The sequence below is a fragment of the Toxotes jaculatrix genome, chromosome 22, assembly GCF_017976425.1.
Source record: "Toxotes jaculatrix isolate fToxJac2 chromosome 22, fToxJac2.pri, whole genome shotgun sequence".
Taxonomy (NCBI): domain Eukaryota; kingdom Metazoa; phylum Chordata; class Actinopteri; family Toxotidae; genus Toxotes; species Toxotes jaculatrix.
Window position 1 is genome coordinate 5,467,479 of NC_054415.1, and position 20,735 is coordinate 5,488,213.

At 41.6% G+C, this 20,735-nt stretch overlaps 1 protein-coding gene across 1 annotated transcript; it reads right to left on the minus strand.

Moving 5' to 3' along the window:
* Positions 1-1,140: 1,140 nt before the first annotated feature.
* On the minus strand, positions 1,141-20,721 carry dcn (decorin). Its single transcript, XM_041030268.1, has 8 exons — positions 20,420-20,721; positions 11,550-11,782; positions 7,811-7,923; positions 6,400-6,613; positions 5,480-5,593; positions 4,974-5,067; positions 4,048-4,186; positions 1,141-2,623 (listed from the first exon to the last, which is right to left on the minus strand). Exons 2-8 carry the CDS (start codon positions 11,761-11,763, stop codon positions 2,423-2,425), a joined length of 1,089 nt encoding a protein of 362 aa, XP_040886202.1. The 5' UTR covers positions 11,764-11,782; positions 20,420-20,721; the 3' UTR covers positions 1,141-2,422.
* Between the last annotated feature and the right edge of the window lie 14 nt (positions 20,722-20,735).

A 20,735-nucleotide genomic window follows, 5' to 3' on the forward strand; every position in this document is an offset into this window, starting at 1 on the left:
CATGGGACCTGGTGGTGTGATAGCTAAGTGAGTCACATTGTTGCCTTGCAGCAACAAAGTCTACTATCGAACCTGCTGGACTGTGTGGAGTTTAAATGTTCTTCTTGTGTCTGTGCGGTTTCCTCTGTGGACTGGAGACACCACAGTGAATGTCTGTGTATTTAGATGCATAAATGCTTTGTAAATGTATGTAATCCATCCTGTGATGGACTGGCGACCTGTCCAGCATGCATGGCCAATGCATGCTGGGAATGGCTCCCGCCACTGGAAGCAGTAGTTTGTGAAACTTGATTCTATAACAGGACTCTGTCACTGATTTAATTTACAATGCTGTTCTAATTAAAGCCAAAAAAGTAGCAAAGACCCACCTATTCCTGCAAGACTAATACCTGTTTGAGCACTTGCATTTGATGAATGGCCCCTATGTTATAACTTTTTGGACACAGAAGAAGAATCTGACGTATATTTACTCTCTGACAGGAGTACAGTCTCAGTGGTGTGTTGTAACATCTGTAATGTGACTTATTGTTGCCAGATGAGAAGAAAGCTGCACTTTGTTCAAAGAAACCGGATAAAGTGTCTTATAAAAGCAAAAATGATTGATGACTTTGAAGAGTGCCCAGAGGCTGAAATATGTTTAAAGCCAGATTTCTTTTAAGTATATTATTTAAAAATGCAGTTGTCAGCTGGTCAGACCCCTTATGAAATATTTAAAAGGAAATGTCTTTTGTTTGGGTGGATTTCACTTGATAAATCTTTACTATAAAAAGCATTAATATGCACAAATATCCCTTATAGATAGCAAATTTTCTAAACATTTAAATATTTCTGAGCCAAGGCACACTTATTGCACATCTCAAGTCTTTGTCAAGGTTTTCTATCATAAATATGTACCTTTCCAGATGAAGAACTTTCACATAAGGTGTGTGTTTTTTGTGTGAGTATTAGTTGAAGGTTTCTCACCTGTTGCTCAGTACATTTTACCTGTGCCTCCTCTTGACCTTGTTCGCCAGGAAGCCGTTGCCCTAACCGCATTTGTGCTGTGGTTACTGCAGTACCATCCAGTGACCGCAAGCACAAATATCCATGCACGTCATTGTTAATATGCAAGTTCCGGTTATTACACCCATCAAAAACTGCTACATTTTCCATTAGTATTTTTATTTTGTTCAGGACACCTTAGCTGGAGCCCCTGCTCCGGAAAAAAGAGGAACACCTTTGTTGCTGATATATTAAGTCTGAGCTATGGTAAGTGCTTGTGCCTTTAAGTGATGAGAGGTTTTTATACAGCATTTATATACAGCGTCTATACATACAACATTCACACCAACATAGGTGCTGTGCCCATGCCAGTCTACATGCACCCTCCAATTTTGCTTTACTCTTGAAAAAAAAAAAAGAAATAAAGGGCAGGGAAACAATGAGAGACATACATACACACATTAACAAGGGATTCCAGAAAGCACCAGGTTCAAGTTGAAAGGAAAAAATAAGAGCATGCATATAAATCTTTGGGAGTGGCTTCTGTTTAAAACATACATGGTTTATTCTACATTTTTTAGAAGCTATTTTCACCTTGTTTTTTTTTTTTTTTTTTTAATGGAACAACATACACTAACAGAGGAACAGGAGATGGAATGTGGTAAAGAAAAAACTAAATGAAAGAACTAAATCAACACTGAAGTAAGCACAAGAAATCACAATGTGATAGAAGTCACGGTTGCTTTTATCTCTACTTGAATTGAGTACAATACAAATAGAAACTCGGAGTTCGTTCATGGAGTGCAGCGTGGTAATGTTACACTCTGAATGCTATTCCTAGTACACAGGTAATATCTAGTACATTCTAGTACACCAGTTGTTAAAGGTATTGTAAAACACAAGTTAACCCCTTGATGCCTGCTCTACAGGCCAGCTTTCTTTAAAGTCATACAATGGATAATGGCTGAAAAAACCGATTCATAACATTTTTCACTGAGTGAGATTTCAAATCTTTTTGGTTCGGGTTCACCTCTGAATTTCAAATTTGTCCACTGAATGAACTGCACGGATTATGCACAATGAAATGTTACGGCATGAATGTAAGAACATATTTGCAATGTTAATACTTGCTAAACTGGTCCTATGAACGATGTGCTGTTTGTGAGAGCATCACCATAGTATGCTGGTGACTGCTGTAAGCTGTGGGTACTACTGCTGCACCAACCTCAAAGCTAAATAATGAAAATGGTATGTTGTGTTTGAGGTCCATGTCCACTGAAGTTTTGAAATGAGTGCGCGGATTGATGACATCATTGCTTGTGGGGAGGCAGTGTTGGTCGGGGGTCAGTGTTGTGGGGCTGTGGTCAAACACGCACACTTACAAAACTTTCACACACTCATTTACAAACACACACTTCCTTGCATCGGCGCGCAGGACGCTCTACTTCTTCCTGTAGTTGCCGAGCTGGATGGCGGAGCGGTCGAAGACGCAGCGGAAGGTGATCGGCTGAACTTCCCAGTAAGGCACGGGGTTGCTGAACAGGCTGATGCCAGAGTACATGGCCTTCTTGGTGTTGAAGCCAGGAGGACAGAAGTCCTCTGTTCCCACAGCAGCAATCTTGTTGACATGGAGGTAGACCACCTAGAGAAGGGATTTAAATAATGACAAGCTTCGGTCACTGACTTGGATGTGGATGGCAATCATTTAGTTTTTCCAAAATAAAGTAGATAAAGAGGATAATAATAAGTCACCAAATGAATAATAACAGTTCAAGAAAGCCAAATAGAGTTTTTCTTTCTTCGGGATGTTTAACTAAAAACAGTGAAGAAAAGAAAAAAGGACGTCCTATATGATCATACTCCAAAATACCACAGGGTTGATGCTGCTTGATGCTTGAGAACAAGCATGGCTTCGCATGCATATGAAAAACAGGAACACATAAAAAGCATATATGAACATAAGAGAGGCTAAAAACATCTCGCAGCTAAGCAATGTGGTGGAGAACAGTGGCCCTCGTCATGCAGCACTGAAGGGAGATGAGAAAGCTCCTAGAAATAAGAACAAAAGGAGGGAAGTGCCACAAACTCACTGGGACAGACAATATAAGACTAATTATAGATTGCAAAGCTACCAGAGCCAAAAACACCAAACTATACATGGAGAAAGGTCATAATGAATTACAACTGGCATCACATACAATGGAACATACAAAACAAAGGAATGTCCGTGAGAAACAAAAAAAAAAAAATTACACAAACATGAAAAACTAAACACCTCATCATGCATCTTTGGATATGTGGTTCCTAAAAAAAAACCTGCTTGAGCGCCTGCTTTCAGAAGAACCACATTGAGAAGGTTTGACCTTTCACTACTGTAACTGTGATCGTACAGTTACATTTTTTTAAATTCAGCTTTTAGATTTGTCAAACCATATGGCTTTTTGGATATTAGGTTTCTACTACTACAGTGTCCCAGTCTGCACTGGGAGAAACAGTTTGTTGGAAGCTATTTCTCCTAACTCTAAACTGGGACCTTTCTTCCCACTGTTTGCCATTAAAACTTGGGTGCTCACAAAATAACTGTAAAAATATGGTTGATGCAAAGTGCTGCAGTTCATTAGAAATAAATATACCTACTTCAGGAAATTACCCCAAAAGGTTTTATGGGGATGGGACTGATGCAGCAGCTTGAGAAGCCTGAGTAACTGCTGAGAACGCCGACATCTGTAGTACTATAGTATGACAAGCTACCAGCACTCTACTCAATAAACAAACTAAACGAAACCATGTGACTTTTGTTATGGAAGCCTTGGTTGACTTGTAATCGTGCAGTGTGAACCTAAACAAACCAAATGCAAAAATGCAACACAGTAAACTTTTCCAGTATGGTTTAGATCAGAGAAAATGAGATGTGTGTGATCACACCATAACAAAATGAGTAATGGGACTATAATGCTCAAGCAGAGTTAATTTGCTGGAACTAAATGGCTGCAAAAACAATCTTCATGAGATCATGTTGTGTATCCAAAACTGGATTAATAACACTGGGATATATCAGCACTGTACCTGGATGTACTTATGGTCGGGCAGGCCAGGAGGAACGATGGTTAGAGCGTTGTTATCGAGATGCAGCTCTCGCAGGTGGGGGACGTTACCCAGTGTGCCATTTTCCACAGAGCTGATCTCATTGTAGCTCAGACCCAGCCTGCAAGAAAAGTCAGCAGGTAGATGAGACATGGAAACGTGCAAATGTGTAAAGGATCAAGGAACGCAAGAGCACAAAAAGTGGAGAAACTGAGACTGTGACATCATTGCTTGTCGCCTGCTGTAAAAATCATCTTTAGCTTGTAAAATAGTAAAATAAATAAACAACATATTAGCATGATCTGCTCATGCTGCAACAAAGCCGTCTTTGTTCTAACTTGGTATGTCATCTTTGGCACAAACTGAACAGTGATCTTATAAACACAGTGTAACCAATTTTTACGAGCAAACCAGCTATTTTGATTATCCAAAAACTACTGTTTATGTCTTAGGTTTTGTTATGTAGTAAATTAGATCAATGGTAACGCCAGAGCTAGCATTCCAAGTAAAGCTGATACATGTCAAACCAGAGGCTAAAAACATGTGACAGAATGAAAAAACAGCGAGAAAACATAAACAGGAAAAGAAATACACAGTTCTCTTTTAAAGCGAGAATATGTCACTTTTGGAAGATGAAATTTTTGGAAGCTGTGTTCCTATTAAAAATAAAAAGCTGAATTCATTTGCAATAAAATGCAACTTGCTTAACACACTCAGGGTTTTCCCACTACAACTTTACCTAGTCTGCTATGACCACTGGCCTATGGTGGTTATGGTACAAGACCATCAGACATGATTTCACTGTTCAGCAAAAAAAACAGACATAGTCTGGCTTTAAAACTCAAAGAGAAATTGTAAGGTGGATATAGATTAATGTTTTTAAAAATGAGAATCATAATTTTGAGTACTTAGCCAGGTTCTTCAGGCCTTTGAGGTTGTCAGCTGTCAGCTTGGTGATCTTGTTTGCATCCAGGTGGAGCTCAGAGAGAGAGCTAGGCAGACCTGGTAACCCAAGAGACAAGGACTACCGTAAGTGATGACTCAAGTCATATACTTTTGTGCCACAGTAGCTTATCTGACAGTATGAAACCACTTTTTTTTAGAAACTGGTAGTCGTAATTTGCAAACCTCTTTATCAAGAAGTGGCTACTTCCAAGTCTTAAAAATGAAATTATTTTGCAAAGGCTTCTTATTACATGTATAATTCTACAAAATACATCTAAGATGTTGAGATGGGATAGTTTTGAATTACTATGCACTTTAAGCCCATTGTTTGACAATAGGCTTAAATCCAAGCATACATTCTTGTGATAGAAGATGGTTGTTTTTGGCTGTGCCTGACTGGATTAAACTCAGATTAAGCCAAATCCACAAATTTAGGAATTATTTGTGGAAAAAGATATCAGCGCCGTACCTTTGGGGATCTCTGTGATGTTAGTGTCTGCAATACGGATGTAAGAGACCCTTTTCAGGTCAGCAAAAGCACCGGCCTCAACTCCGGCGCTCTTCAGAGGGTTGGAGCCAAGCTCTAAAAAAAAAAAAAAAAAGAAAAAAAAATTTAGACCACAGTGAGAAAGAAAATGAGAAAGAGAAAAAAAGAGAGAACAGCAGTAATGGATCACGTCTATGAAGTTAATTCCCCTTCTGGTGTGTTACGGGAACCTAGAGCTGAGTCATGAGTAAACAAAGCCTTGGGCAAGAGAAGAGCTCGTGTTTGCAACGCAGCCTTTCTCCACACCAGATTCCCTGATTTGTCATGGTGGGATCATAATTCTCCTATCACTGCATTTTAAGTGACTGTATCACCACTTTCTGCTTTAGTTGAGCAATAACAGGAAGACACTTTTTAATTTGTGTAACAGGAAGTTTTACAAGTCAGAGGTAAACTGTGCAACGTAAATCTGCTCTCAGCAGTGATATACCATGAATCACACTTTCCCTCAGGTTTCTGAGGACAGTCAGTGGGCCACCGGACACATACTCATACGTGCATGTTGTTCTCTTTAGCATACTGTTGTGCAACTTTAATGTTTTACGATTGTTGCAAAGGAGACATAAAGAGGTGGAGAAAGACTGAAAACGTCTGAGAAGGGACTCTTTGTCACTAGGAGCTAATGGCCCAAAAACTAAAATTAGACCCTGGTTTCTATGGTTGAAACTTCCTCAGAAGTTCCTGAAGAGGTTCCTGCCTTCCCACTAAAATTATTGTGGTGGAAATTGGCAGTGCAGTTCAATTAGATGACCTTGCCTAAACCAACCTTAGAGGGGGAAAAAAAAAGAAGATTCAGAATGTTATTTTAATCTATTTTTTAGCAGCAGGTTGCATCTTCATACCCATGACGATGACATGGGACATTCCCTGAAAGGAGGCCTTCTTGATCTTGCTGATCTCATTCTCATGGATGCGCAGCTCTTGCAGGCTCTTGGGCATGTTGGCCGGGATTTCCTTTAGCAAGTTCTTAGACAGGTAGAGGCGCTGCAGCTTGGTCAGAGGGCTGAAGGCCTTGGCATGGATGACTGTGATTTTGTTGTTCACCAGGATCAGAGCCTATAAGGATGAATACCAGGGAGATGAGATACTAGTTTAGTAGAGTCTTTACCACTGTCTCCACAACACGCTGAGTTTGTGAAAACACTGCATCAAAAGACAAATTCAAGGGATTCAGCCTGGCATGAAACATTTAATGCATCAGTGAAGTGGCTATTAGTTTACAGCAGTTTTATCAAATCCAGTCTGTTCTTTTTTTTAAATTCACATCAGTGTTTAAAGTTCTGTTATTACGGAATTTGAACTTTATTTGAAACTTTACACCTTAGTGGCTTTCACTGTTCCTCCACTTCTTCCACCCAGAAATGTTCATTGTTACAAATGCACCATGGGATTGTTTAAAAAAAAAAAATCTGTACTTTCCAGATGAGATTCAACAAAAACAAGACATTTTGAGTTCAGCAGCTGTTAGACACTCCAACACTGTGCCTGTTCTGTCAAGATGGAGGGCCAAGTTCAAGGCCACTATGAATTATCCCTAATGCATTTTCAGGGGGATCTCACTCCTGCTGTTCCACTCTTGTGTAAGCAGACACGAGTCAGTGTGAGGTATGTGGTCCATTCCCCTTGAGAGGCCAGTTACATTACAGTGGAAACAGCTATGGCTGTCAGGCAGAGGTATTTATTGCAAGCAAGAAAGCTACAAGAGTTTGGAGGTGTGATGCTGTGAGACTGTAAGGCCTACGGGTGAATAGTTTCCATGCACCTGGTGACTGAGAGGGTGGGGGTGCTGAGATTCAATGTTTGTGCATGGTGAAGGTGGGAGGACAAGAGTGTTATGGGTGGCTAGATATAGGAGGAGGAGGAAGAAGATGTAGCTTGCAAGTTTGCACTGTAAGATGTGACATGTTTGACATTTCTGGGGCAACACACTTATCAAAACTGGTTATCTGTACACACACACACACACACACACACATATATATATAAAAGCTATAGTTTCTTCCCAGTTTCTTCCTAGCCAGCATCCTGGAACATTTTTTCTCTTGATGCATCTGCAGTCACAGCACAAATTCAATCCAGCAAATGGGTTCAATGCAAGTTTTTCCCCATGGGCATCATCAAGTTTTCATATTGAAGAGGGGTCACGGTTAGTGTAATGGTTATATAAGACCATGTTACATAACATTAAGAATATTACACAGTGAATATTACACAGACATGCAGCTCCTCAGATGGAAGTAAAATGTCTCTTACATGCAGTCCTTTGAGTTTCTTGAAGTCGTTCTCCTTGATCTCAGTAATCTTGTTGTTCTGCAGGTCCAGCAGGGTGGTGTCATCTGGGATGTCCTCAGGAACTGCCTTCAGACCTGATGGTGAATTTTTAGGAGACACTGTTTAATTAGATGTACTGTGTGTGTGGCAGCAGCTTCCAAATGCAATAAATCCATCAGAATGATTGTTTGAAGGGAGGTGGTGACAGCCCTGCTTGAGGTGACGTTGAGGTTAACCACTCTCTGACCTCAACAGGAAATAAAAATGAAATGGTTACCTCAAGTTTATTTTAAGTTAAAGGCCCCCCAAAAAACAATTTTCTCATTATGTTTATTTCTAGCAGTGGGGCTCTTACATGAATACAAAAAATTCTGAAGGAGTTTGAATCAAAATCTAATAGCAGGTGTTTGGTTGTGTGCTTTTGCTGCTGGTGTTGTTAGCCCAATCTGATCGCACCTCGCCCACACAGTGCTTATTAAGCAGACAAACTGACTTTATGAAAGATAAACTCTTAAGAGTAACTAAGGGTGTGCCTGTTGCTTAGTCAGTCATAAAAATGAATGCTACAGAGAAGTGCTTTAGATTAGAAATCAAGTTTTCAGGGGCTCTTACAAATTGTTATGGACTGCACATACTCAAACGGACAGAATCAAATCTGGAGGAGCAGTAATTGGATTCACAGTAGCAACACTGAAATAACAAGGTCTGCTTTGTCAACGTAGCATGCTACATAAAGTTTCAATGACAGGGACTTATGCAGAGTGGGTTTTATGGTGACATTCCAAAGGGACCAAATAACTATTTGATGTGCTCTGAGGCACACATGGTGGAAATGGACCTTAAAACAAATTTCCTTTGGAGTGAGTAAGCGACTGCATACCTGGACACTGAGCTCACACTGAATCGTTTTGCTTGGACTTTAGTATGGCACGTCATGGCTGATGTGACATAGAAAATGGCATCTGTAGTGAAAGATTGTTTGGTTGAGTGGACTGTTTTTTAAAAGACTGAGCAAAGACAGCTGGGAGTTATTGCGTGTGCTCTTACGCATCCGTGGTAACTCGAAAAATACACTGAGATTCATGTGCAGTTTACATTTCAGAGGAAGAGGCGTAGAATAAACTGTTTAACAAAGAAGCTTACACTCTGTACCTCCAGTCCACATACGTATGTCTGGACACATTTTGTCCTAAAAGCATGTGACGACTTCTTTTCGGCTCACCCAAACATTACTTCCAGCTACGTTTGCTTTTCTGTCAGCTTTTCCAACTCGGCAGTGGATGACCCACAAACCATCACAGCTGTTTGTGGTCACCACCATCATTACAGCACCACACTACGTACCTCTATACTTGCACACACATTCTTTTTTATTCTTCTTCTCTCAAAGTCAGACTTTCTCAGCCTTTGCCACTTGAATTCAGTTCCTGCATTTTTAAAGCACGATTGACATCCAGTTGTCAAATGTACTCTGCCACCACAGCTTTTCAAACAAATACTTGGTCATATGACACGAAATGATTAGCGCTAGACTAAAAACTGTGATGATGACAATAACATGAACTGACTGATGAGTATAAATTATCTGGATGTCGTGTTCCGGTCAGCGTCTCACGTTTCAGCTGATAGCCACTTGGCAGGAAATGAAAATGAGAGCTGGGACTCCAAGTCTGGCCCCCACTATTATAATACTAATAATCACTCCATTTTAAAACAAAGTGATTGGGAAATCAAGGAAACGATTGCCTTGGACTGGACTGGACTCATTTTTAGCGCTTCCAAGCTTTAATGACAGCGTTTATGTAATATCCTCTCTCTGTCTGGCGCTGTGGCAGGGCAAGACAAGTTGATCTGGCTGCATCATCAAAGGCGTGATGGCCTTATGGGGTAGAGTAAGTTTGGAAGTGCACGTAGATTTAACTACACACCTTACACAACCCCTGCGCCTAAATTATATGTTTTTTTAATGGCAGAATTTGCTGATTGTGCCATTAGATGGTAAACTATACGCTTGTAACCAAGAACAGACGGCTGTTGTTTTAGTCTATTGATCAGAAAAACCTCTTTCCAGCAGAACTGGCAGTGTAATCACAGCTCATTTGAACCTTAGGCTAAATTTTCTCTCCTGAATGTTTCAGCTGTCATCTTGCCAGCTGCAAACTCACTGACAAAAGTCCACATCTACAAAAGCTAAAGGGTGCTTTGGGATGGTGAGCAGACTCTGTCTGCCTTGCCCGGGCCTGTGTGCGCGTGTGTGTCAGAACTTATACATGTGTTTATTCCTGTGTGTGTCTGAGTGTGTGTTTGCGTGCATGCCAGCAGGTCTGGGGAACAGATGGAGGCTTGAGGCCAACACTGCTGATGCAGAAGTTGAGAATCCGGCCATGGAGCTGCATCTCCGGTGAAAGTGCTGCTGCCGATGGCTGGGGCCCTGGATGGAGCACTGATGTAATGGAACCAGGTCTTTTCCTGGACATCACTCTCTCTAGCCGCCACCTGTCCACCTGAGTCTGCCTGTCAGCAGTCTCCCTTTATTCCTCACATTTTCTGGGATTGTTGTCCTGAATCTGAGACATCTTTCATTTTACTGTCCCAGCCCTATCCCTCTTGCTAAATGAAAATGGTTATGAGCTGGTTATGCCTGTCTTCTCCTCTTTTAATTTTATCCTCCCACTTTGTCCATCTGTGTCACTCCTCCTCTCCTTCATCTGTCTCCTTGAAGCTTGTGCCCCTCCCTTTGCAAACAAAACCGGAGCCAAACAACTATCAAACCCAACTGCGTAGCGAAGCAGTTTTATGTAATATACAAGAATAAATGAGGTCAGGGACTTTTCTGTAACAGTTTGTGAGATGACTCAAGCTCTTGTATATGCTATATATCAGATTAGACAAACAGGATTTATAAACTCCAAACACTGAAGATGACAATTTACTAAATTGTTGTGACTGTGCTTAAGTAAAAAAGCTGACTAAGTAATTGTAGTGTCAGTGAATAAGCGTTACATTGAGAAACAAGTTTTGGAAGATTTGAAGCACTAGGATTTGTTCAGGACTTTCCCAGCTATACTTTAATCTTCACCATAATGAAACACAACAAAAGCAATTTGCCCAGAAGGAGCAAATAATGTAACTGTCACAGGAAGTAAGACTAAGAAGTAAGACTCACATCTTTGACCATTTAAATTTTCAACATTGGTGTCTTGTTCTCTGGGGGACTTCACACTAATGAGTAACATAGTACACCCTTCAAATGAACCCGTGGGTTTGGGTGGACGGTGGAGACGGGCAGGCTCATAAAGTCAGTGACTTTTTCTACTCTTGAAAACCAGTAATGCCGCTCAGCACAATAAAAGTACGGTAAAACTACTGCAGACACCCATATGACCACAGCATCTGACCCATCATAGTGGGAACAATTGTTTGGAATCCAGGCCACTACACCAAATGGAGGCGTGGACGAAGAAAATGGAAGTGAACAAGAGGCTTGTCTTTCTGTCATTCTGACGATTTCTCCAGTGCACATTAAAATCCCTAAGTCTTTCATTCAAGGTCACAGAAGTACACCTTTTATTCGGTATTAATCGCCTGCAGTCATACTCTTAACCCTGTGTGACTGGCTCTTAACCAATGCATGCTGGGATAGCCTCACTTGTAACTCTAAGTAAATAAATGGGATCACGCACAACCATGTGAACCATCTGTTGGAGGTGTCTCGTCTTACCGAGGTCAGAGCACTGGGTCACACGAAGGTGGCACTGGCATCTGAAAGGGCACTTGGGTCCATCAGGCATGCGTGGGGGGCCTATATCTGGAGGCAGTTCAGGCAGACCTGATCCAGCCTCATCTTCCATCATGAAGTCTAGGAAGCCAGACTGGCGGAAGGGCAGAGCCCAGCAGGCAGTGACCAGGAGCAGAGAGAGACAGGCCGACCTCATGGTGCTGCTAGCAGGGAGCCTGGAGAATGAGAGGACAGAGTTCAAAGGTTTGGGTGGATACACTTTGAAAATAGTCTGTCTATGATTAGTTTTCAAACTACTCTCTATAACTATCTGTTTCTGATTTAATGTTATAATCGGAAGGAAAGTAGGCAAAGAGAAGAGGGAAAATAAATTTTCAGTGTGGCAGTGATTCAGAGGCAGACAGAAGGACACTGTGTGAGAAAAACAGAACAAGAGACACTGATTGAAGTCCAGAGAAGCAAAGGGCAAAGGTGAGAGGCGGAGGGCCAGGGGCTGAGGTTAAACACTTGGGTGTAACAATTTAGTGAGGTTGGCCAAATAAGCTATTTAACTGGTCAGTTTTTGGCAGAGGGTGAGAGGTGATAGATGAGGGGTTGATGCAAACACACACACACAATTGTCAGGGCTGAGGTAAGTAGTTGAGAGGACACAGGCACAGAGTCAGGGTTCAGGAGTATCAATACGGTTTAATCAGTTCAGGATTGGTTCACAGAAAGTCAGTCCACGAAGGCAGAGGTACAACAAGGGATAGGCAGCTCGAGGTCCAAACAAATCTCGGCAGAGGTCATACACAACAAACACACTGAAACGAACGCTGGAAAGCTTGGTCAGAACACGAGGAACACACAAGACAATCTGGCGACGAGTGCAGGGAGGACGGGGACTTAAATACATCAGGGGGAGGAGAGACAATTACACACAGGTGAAACACATTAAGGGGGGGAGGGCAATCAGGAGGTGGAAGGAGCACACGAGGAGAGGGAAATCAAGACACCTGGAACGAGAGGGAAAAACAGTGAACAACCGCAAACTAAAGCATAAACAAAATAAAACAAGAAACACTAAATAAACGAAATAAGACCGCCCTGGCTCCCAGGGCGAAAGCTGACAACAATACTACGTTTTCAGGAAGAATTTCAGCCTTAGGGACACCTAATGTTTATGATATTAAGGAATACAGAGCAAACAAAAACACTCTACTACTGTTTCAAAAATAGTCACACTTAGCCCTGGAAAATTTACTTCCAGTCATGCATTATCTACCACAAAGGTGGTTCACACCTTTTTTATCCAGCGTTTGTTATCTTTTTTTAACCGTTTGTCCAGTATTTTTAGTTGTTCTGACCGTTCAACCATTACTTGTAGCTAAAAATGTCACCATTATAAACAAACATGCATTTGTATTAGTTCCAGCTCACCATTTTAAGCATTAAGCATTATTTTTAGCTGGCTATTTTAGCTATTTTAGTTGCTTTTTGCTGACCATTTACTCGTTTCAGCTTCAGCTTTTATTCTAGGTTACTAGTAGTTTTCACACACAGCACATAGTGTTCATTTGTTACAGCTGAAAATATGCTGACATATTTTTAATTCAAATAGATCTTTCCACGTACACTCACGCATGTAGAGGTACCCCAGGTTGAGAATCACAATACCCTAACATCCAATGTTAATGTTTGCTGTTGTTTGAAGGATTTTTTTTTTCTTTCAAGATGATGATCTGTGTAAGTAACAAGTAACATCTGCATTAGCTTTTACAGTAATGCACAGGGGATAAATCATGAGACATTTCATGGCTGCCACTGTATACTGCTGTACTACATTTTCTATTCTAAAGCCATGAATCACAGTGATCATTTCATTGCCAAGTACTTTATGGTGTCAGTGTGTGTCAAAAAAATACAATAAAGAAGCAAGCATCCGGAGTCACTGGGAGAATCCTGCTTCCTGATGCAGTCGTCTATTTCTAAACACAACCACAACCCAGTTGACACATACACACACTCTCTCTAACTCAAATCCAGTGCGGACATCCGCACAAACCTCCTGACCTTTTACACAGAGGCACACACACACAAGTCTCAAAGACCTAGCAATCTGCTTGTCATGCGTAAAGCCAAAAGTTGCTCCTTCCCTCTTGGTGCCACAATAATTGAAGGGCGGATTTGAGCCGCAGCTGCTAACAAATGATTTGGGAGCAATTGGTCTGCAGCAGACCTTGACCTGAACATCATGACCAGGATGATGAAACTGACCCAAAACCATCAGTTGGCCAGAGCTGAAAGTGACTCTGGGCTGGTTTCAATAGTCTGTGAGCATATGTATGATGCTTATGTGTTTAAATATAAATAAAGAATTAATCTGATGCACACGTGCACATACTGAATGTGTGCAAAGCAATAAAAGCATGGTTTAAATCTTCAGAAGGTTTTAGTAGCCTCTGTCTGTGACACTGAGAGAGAAAGAGATGTGCTGATGTAGTGTTATCCAGGTTAGGGTTACATCAGGTCATGGGGATCATGGCTGAGAATGACTCCCAACACAAGCTGTAATTATAGTCCTTGTCCACAATACAGCCGCCACTTTGACACACTGTACAGCTTCAGTCCAGTGGTTACAGTGCTTGCATACAGTATGACCAAGCTTGAAATCATTTCTATTCAGAAGGGACTTGTGTTGGATGGGATATCTCTGCCTCTTAACGTTTCTTTTTTACTCTTGTTCTGTTCCTATGAAGTGGAAAAACCTGAAATACACTCAAAAGGGTGATTTCATAAGTCGGCACTTAGAGCCTGGAATTGTGTCACATCAGTGTTTAAAGTCTAGATGCAGTTTTTCCACTTGGAAACATGGAGTATGTGCTGTAGTGGGAGGCGCTGAAACAAAGAGCCCTGGTCTGAACATACAATAGATCCAGAGGACATGTTGTTCCAGTCTTCGACACACTGAGTAATCTTGGCCGTGTCACGCTTTCTTATCTAAGCACAACTGAAAGCTCAATCCAACAAAAACCTTGTCAGCAGATTTGGCAGAATCATTCTGCCGTCTTTTTGGATTCGGGGATGTAAAGCACTCCTGGGTCAAATAGAGCTTGTACATGTCTTTGATGGCTCATTTTATCCTGTTTAGATGCCAAATGGGTTGGGCTTGTCTTATACTATGATACATTCATTGCCAAGTCTCTTTGTCAGGTTTTTCATAGTGGTACACATCTGGCATGTTTTACAGGCTGAATCATTCAGAATTATCTACAAAGCCAGTGTCCTAACTCTGCTTGAAGGAACAGCAATGCATGCAGCATATCAAAGGTTTCACTGCTGATTGCTGAACCGTATCTCCTTGCTTTGACCTATGGCTGCAAGCACATAAACATATATACATGCACATGGACATTGGTGCAGGATTTCAGATGGCCCTCCATGTGCCCTGCCATCAATCCATCAACCTTAGTCCATAAACATTTCACGGTGAGCTAGACAGGCAAGAAAAAGAAGAAGAATCTCAGACTAAGCTCTGGGAGCATTTAATGGCTGCATCATTACTGCAAAGACAAGAGTTACTGCTGCTTTGTGAGTCATAATCAGAACCAGGGCTTGCTGATGATGAGAATAAAACAAGATTTTGAAATAAAACCAGGAAAAAGGAATGCAAGAGATTTTGGGAGATTATTGTTTGGGACATTAACTAACAATTTGTAACCGCAGCTGCAGAGAAAAAAGATAAGTGGTATTAATATTATTGAGTCTGGGAAATTTTGCATTTGGAACGGGAGGGCTGTACATTATGGAAATTTATGGCTTTGCATGAACATTGGAGTGGTGAAATAACGGATGCTTGTTCAGCCAAGGTCTGTCTGTGAACATAAAGGTCACTCTAAATTCACAGCACAGAAACAAGGAATTATAGTCAAACACAGTCTTTTTTTTTTTTTTTTTTTTTTGTGAAATTCAAGGCTTTTCCCAGCTGGGATGAACCTCTGAAGACAATGAATTAGACAACCTGGTGTCCCCCCAGGCATCGGTTCTTTCATTACCAGACTGTTCAGATATGTCCTCAGGACCTGCAGGATGGCTTGCTCTACAAGAATGCCCCTACCTCAATACACACACACATACAACCCAGAAGAATCTACTGAACACATGACTCTGTGTATGTGCATGCTAAACCCAGAGGGCTGTCAACACAGCGTGCTGGAACATGACTTGACCGTGCAAGCTCTACATCTTGCCAGTTTCAGCGTTTCAAATCCCTTCACAGAAGATGCACCTCTCTGTTATGAGATAAGATCCATTCACCTTATTATTTTCACTTTCACAGAAGAATCCTAGTGATCACACCAAACTGGAAATGAAGCCTTGATGTATAAAAGGTTTCAGTTTTGTTTCGCCGTAGCTTAGCAGATATGACTCTGTGTGACCTTTTTTCATACTGAAGTGCTGTTGAGATGAAACTTTACTTTACTACTTTACTATGAGATACAGCTGGATGCTAACACCCTCAGTCACTTTCCTATGACTGAAGCTTTTGGCCAGGAGAAGATGTCATCAGGTGGCGTCCAACTTTCCTCAGATGTTGCAACCCTGAACCACAACGTCCTCCGGTTGTTGGGTCAGCAGAGATGGCCAGTGACCGCCCATCTTCTCCTTGTTTCCAGCTCAAATCCTCCTGTCTCTTCCAGTAAAGCTTTGTGGTGATGTAATTTTTGTAGTGTCACTTGGTTTTGATTATTTACACAGTGCTTTTGGTATTTGGCTAATGGGAATATCAACTGTTGACTCCAAGATGTACGAATCAAACATCTGTATTGTTTGCATGAATCCAGGTATATTCAATATTGCATTAAACTGTTCTCACCAAAGTTTTTTTCATGACGTGTCAGTTCAGTGTGGCTTCATTCGGGGGAACATGGGTAGTATTATGCCATAGAATGGTTTTAAGCCAGTTTACAAGATAGGACAGGCTTTATTCATAAGAACTAGACTGACACTAATCAGTGCAAATGTGGAATTAACTGGTACACAATCACGTCTTCTACTAATGGACACTGTAAAAGCCTTCAAACAAATGCAAAATTTGAGGCACAAGGACAACAAAAGAGGTCATTCTGAGGTAAAAAGACGATAAATTTCACACAGCCTTGAAGAGACATTCAGTCTACAGAGTCTCACATAGCAGAACAGCAGCAAACACTGGAGGAGGATGCATCTGATGAAGTTTTCCATTTTATTTTTGACCTAATTCTGAAAAAGTAATGCTGGACAAACAGGATTTGTATGAGTATGTTCATGTACATGGAAAGTTAGTCTGTAATGTAAGCCATGTGTCTCTGAACTGCAATCATTGGTGAATCAGGAAAAAGATTTGAAAGGTCAGCAGATGACTGTTGAAGTACTGCATGTGGAACTATGGTAGGTATAACATTTTATTTTATCAAAAAAGTAATAAGCACAGGCAGCTGTGATAAAGTTTAGTCTGTAGTTTCAAAGGATTTACAATCTACCATATCCCTGAAAAGGACATGTGGTAAATGGCACACTAACCATCGCTATCTTCATCTCTCGTGTCTCTGAAAGCTGCGATTCATCATCCTGTGTCTTACCCAGAAAAAAGGGGCGGAGGATGACATTTCCTGTTGCGACAGCATCCTTGTCAATTCTCCTGTCTCCTTCTTTTGTCTCATCCCTTTCTTCCCTTCCTCCACTTTCCCCCCCAAGTCTGGCCCCAGCATTACTAATGATTCCCAGACAGGAAGCAGAGCTCGCATGAGGGAGTAAAGTAATTTTCCCTCCTTCGCTTTGTCACTTTCTCTTCTCTGTCACGGCCTTTCATTGAAACATTGGAGCTAAGAAAATCAGTGAGATACCTGTAAAACAACTACCACATCAACCAAACTTGACAAATCGTTCACAGAAATGTCTGCAGTGTAAGGAAACAGATTTGAGCATTAAGCACCACTGGGTTTTGGTATTAGCGAATCCAACCATGTTGTAAAGAAGGAAACAATATAAAGCAGACACCAACTACCATCCCACCCTTCACCCGTCCACTACCACCACTCCCTCCCTACTAACTCTCCACAGACCTGCGTCTGCCTCTGCAGAGCGTCTGTCAGCAATGAATCACCGAAAGGTATTTACAAGGCCACAGGACATTTAAAACACGTGTGGCCCTTTTAACCCATCAGCAAATGAATGTGAGCTCCCCTCCCACGTGGTTGCATAAACACATACACTCAGACACATACTCGTGATTGATAACAATGCTAAAATGTAAAAATGAGCTCTTCCTTTGGCAGTGGTCTGAGGAGTCAGTGGTCATTATGTTCAGCTAACGTCTGATATATCGGGGGATTTTCTGAGTGAGAACATGTGCATCTGAAAATATGCAAAGATACAGCCAACAAACAATTTCAGAGCCAAAACATTCTTGTAATAGGACTAAAGCCAAATCAGTCTTGTCTGGAAAATAGCCGTCCGTTTATGCCTGCATGGGAGGTTTTTGGCTTTAAGAATGCCCGAAACACTCCCTTTGACCTCCACAGTCGATATAATTTCTTTATACAAATTAAAAAAAAAGTGTCAGACCCATAACTATTATTGAAAGATCTTTTTAGGGTCTCTTAAGCATGCCTGTTGTTCAAAGCCATAGCATGAGAAAGCCAGCAAGTGGTTAAACCACATTTCAGCTGTTCCATGAGAAGAGCTGTCTGCCTGCCATCAACCTCAGTCCCATTATCAACAGTCTGTGCTGCACAGACGTGGACGAACTGCCCAACCTTCTCTCCCTTTCTTCTCTTTCCATCTCCTCCTCCCATTTGAAGCTCTTTCCTTCCATCCCCGGCTTCCCTCCCATAGCTTATGGTATTTCTCTCCGTCTGACCCTTAAAACTTTGGCCAGAAAGACTGACATGTGGAACTTTGTGGTATTGCAGTGAGCAACAGGGGGAAAAAAGCCTTCATGGCTGATATCCATTCAATTCCATTGTTCTATTGGTCTTTTTGACCCAGAGAGTTGAAGTCCAGATGGAAAAAAAATGGCCCCTGGGTTCAAATCTGGGCCTTGTCTCCTCCAAAGCTTCCGTTCACTCACTCACGGTTCAAATACTAAACATCTGCTCAGTGCGACTCAAAAATGTGAACCAGTGAGGCACTTTTATTGCTCTGAGTGTATTTCAGTACAGTGTTTATGCTTCTTTTAGCCTCTATTCTATTTTGAGTTCCACTTTTCATTCTATTTTGTTTGTCTCAGTCTTTCCCTTGTTCAGTTTCACTCTAGTCAACTCCAGTGCAATTCATTGCAGCTGAGCCTTATTAGGTTTTTTCCCTGCTGGCAAAAAGGATGTAATGAGTTAGCTGAGAGTTGTGTGGTGGCTTGCCGGGAAGCCTTCAGACCTCTCTTTGATAGAGGAAGCTGTACCATTATGGGATTAATGGCACTGTGCGTTGCCATGTACGGCTTTTTTTCATCTCCTCTTCAAAGCCTCTCACTTTCAGTTGCCCCTAGCAATTTGGGTCCTGTTCTGCTCCTGTGAAAACACAGCAGCAAACGCCACGGTGAGCAGAAAAAGGTTCATGGTGAGAAGTAACAGAGCTGCAGAGCAGACAGATAAGAGATTGGGGTTAAAACGGTCTGGTTGCAGTCTCAAATGAACTGCTGAGATGGAAAGTGTGAGAAGCACCAGAAACAACTTTTCCAATCAGAGTCTTGACAAGCAGTAATGGGCTGAATCAACACAAAGAAATCCTCACAGTTGTTTCAGCTTTTTTTCCCCCTCATTTCCTTGTAGACTACCCAAACGCCACAGGGAGAGAAAGAAAAGAGAAAAAAAGAGCTAAAGAAAGTTAAACAAACAAAGAAAAGGAACAAATTAATGCAGCAAATCGTGATGAATCATGATCTGAAGACAAAAACTAGGAGCAAAAAACTTCTGTAGAAAGAAAATCAAAAACATTCTGCTTTCCCCTCATTCAACCTCTAGTCTTTACGCAAGCACAACAGTTCTGATTAATTTTCCATGTTTAAAACTAACACACTCATGGATCTAACTTGAGGAATGCAGTTCCACATGGGCTTCATCCAAACAATCAACAAACAAGTGTCCAAACCCTTCACTTGGTCAATTGCCACAGAAAGTAACAAATTAAAAAACTGCAAACTTAAATTGTATCGTGATAAACTGCTGAAATATATCACATGGCGCTCAGTGGTGGATACTTTGGAGATTAACAGTGGGCCAGAGGAATAAGGTTTTTGGCAGAGGAGTGAGGTACCAGCATCAACAGCACCACCACACCCCCTTTCCCTAGCCGCTGCTCTTTTCACTGAGCTGTATGCAGATTGGACTGGAAATGATTAAGGTCTCTCATCACAAAGCCAAGAGTGCTGTGGGAACAAGACCTGGCAACATATCTGGAATATACACAATACACACACACGTACACACACATACACACACACACACACACAAAGGCTGCAGAGAGAGGTAGAAGCAACATAATGTATGAAGAAGTGAATCAAACATGCTCAAATCCATTTTACCAAAAAGACAGACGTGTCCAAATATAATGGCAAAACCAGACCCACAAGAAGCCATTTCATGAAATAACATAACATCATTAGCAAATAATGTGACATTTAAATTATGAATAATAGCATTTGTCATGCTTGCATTTATGCAGAAAGACACGGTCCAGTAAAACCTGAGCCACCCTCCCAAGACTTCTCTCTCTCTCTCTCTCTCTCTCTCTTTAAAAATGATTCCAAAGTGAAACCTTGCTGCTTATTCCTAACCTCACTTCACCCAATAATACCCCTACTTCTGTCCTCTCCCGGAGTTAAGGGATTAACCTACCTGTTCTCAGTAAAAGCAAGGCAAAGAGAGTAGAAGTGAGCGAGATGAGCTTGACTCCCAAAATCCAGCCGAGTGGGGGGATGAGACTGTGAAGTGGCTGCGAGGGCCTATGGGGTAATTGGACTCGGAGCGCGTGCAGCCAAGATCAAGCAGGTGTGCTCTGTCACAACAAGGGGAGGAGAGAGAGAGGGCGAGAGAGGAAGAGAGACAGAGGAGAGAGAGGGGAGAGAGACAGAGGGAGGGAGGGGTCCGACCGCCGAGCTCCTCTCAGGGCCGAAACAATTGGTGGAGAACTTCCCCCGTTCTCGCTGCGTGC

Coding starts and splice junctions, on each gene's coding strand:
- dcn (XM_041030268.1), bottom strand. CDS start 11,763: ATGAGGTCGGCCTGTCTCTCTCTGCTCCTGGTCACTGCCTGCTGGGCT. Junction 5,594..6,399: donor GTCCCATGTCATCGTCATGG/GTATGAAGATGC, acceptor TTTTTTTTTTAG/AGCTTGGCTCCAACCCTCTG. Junction 4,187..4,973: donor GGCCTGAAGAACCTGGCTAA/GTACTCAAAATT, acceptor CTTTTCTTGCAG/GCTGGGTCTGAGCTACAATG.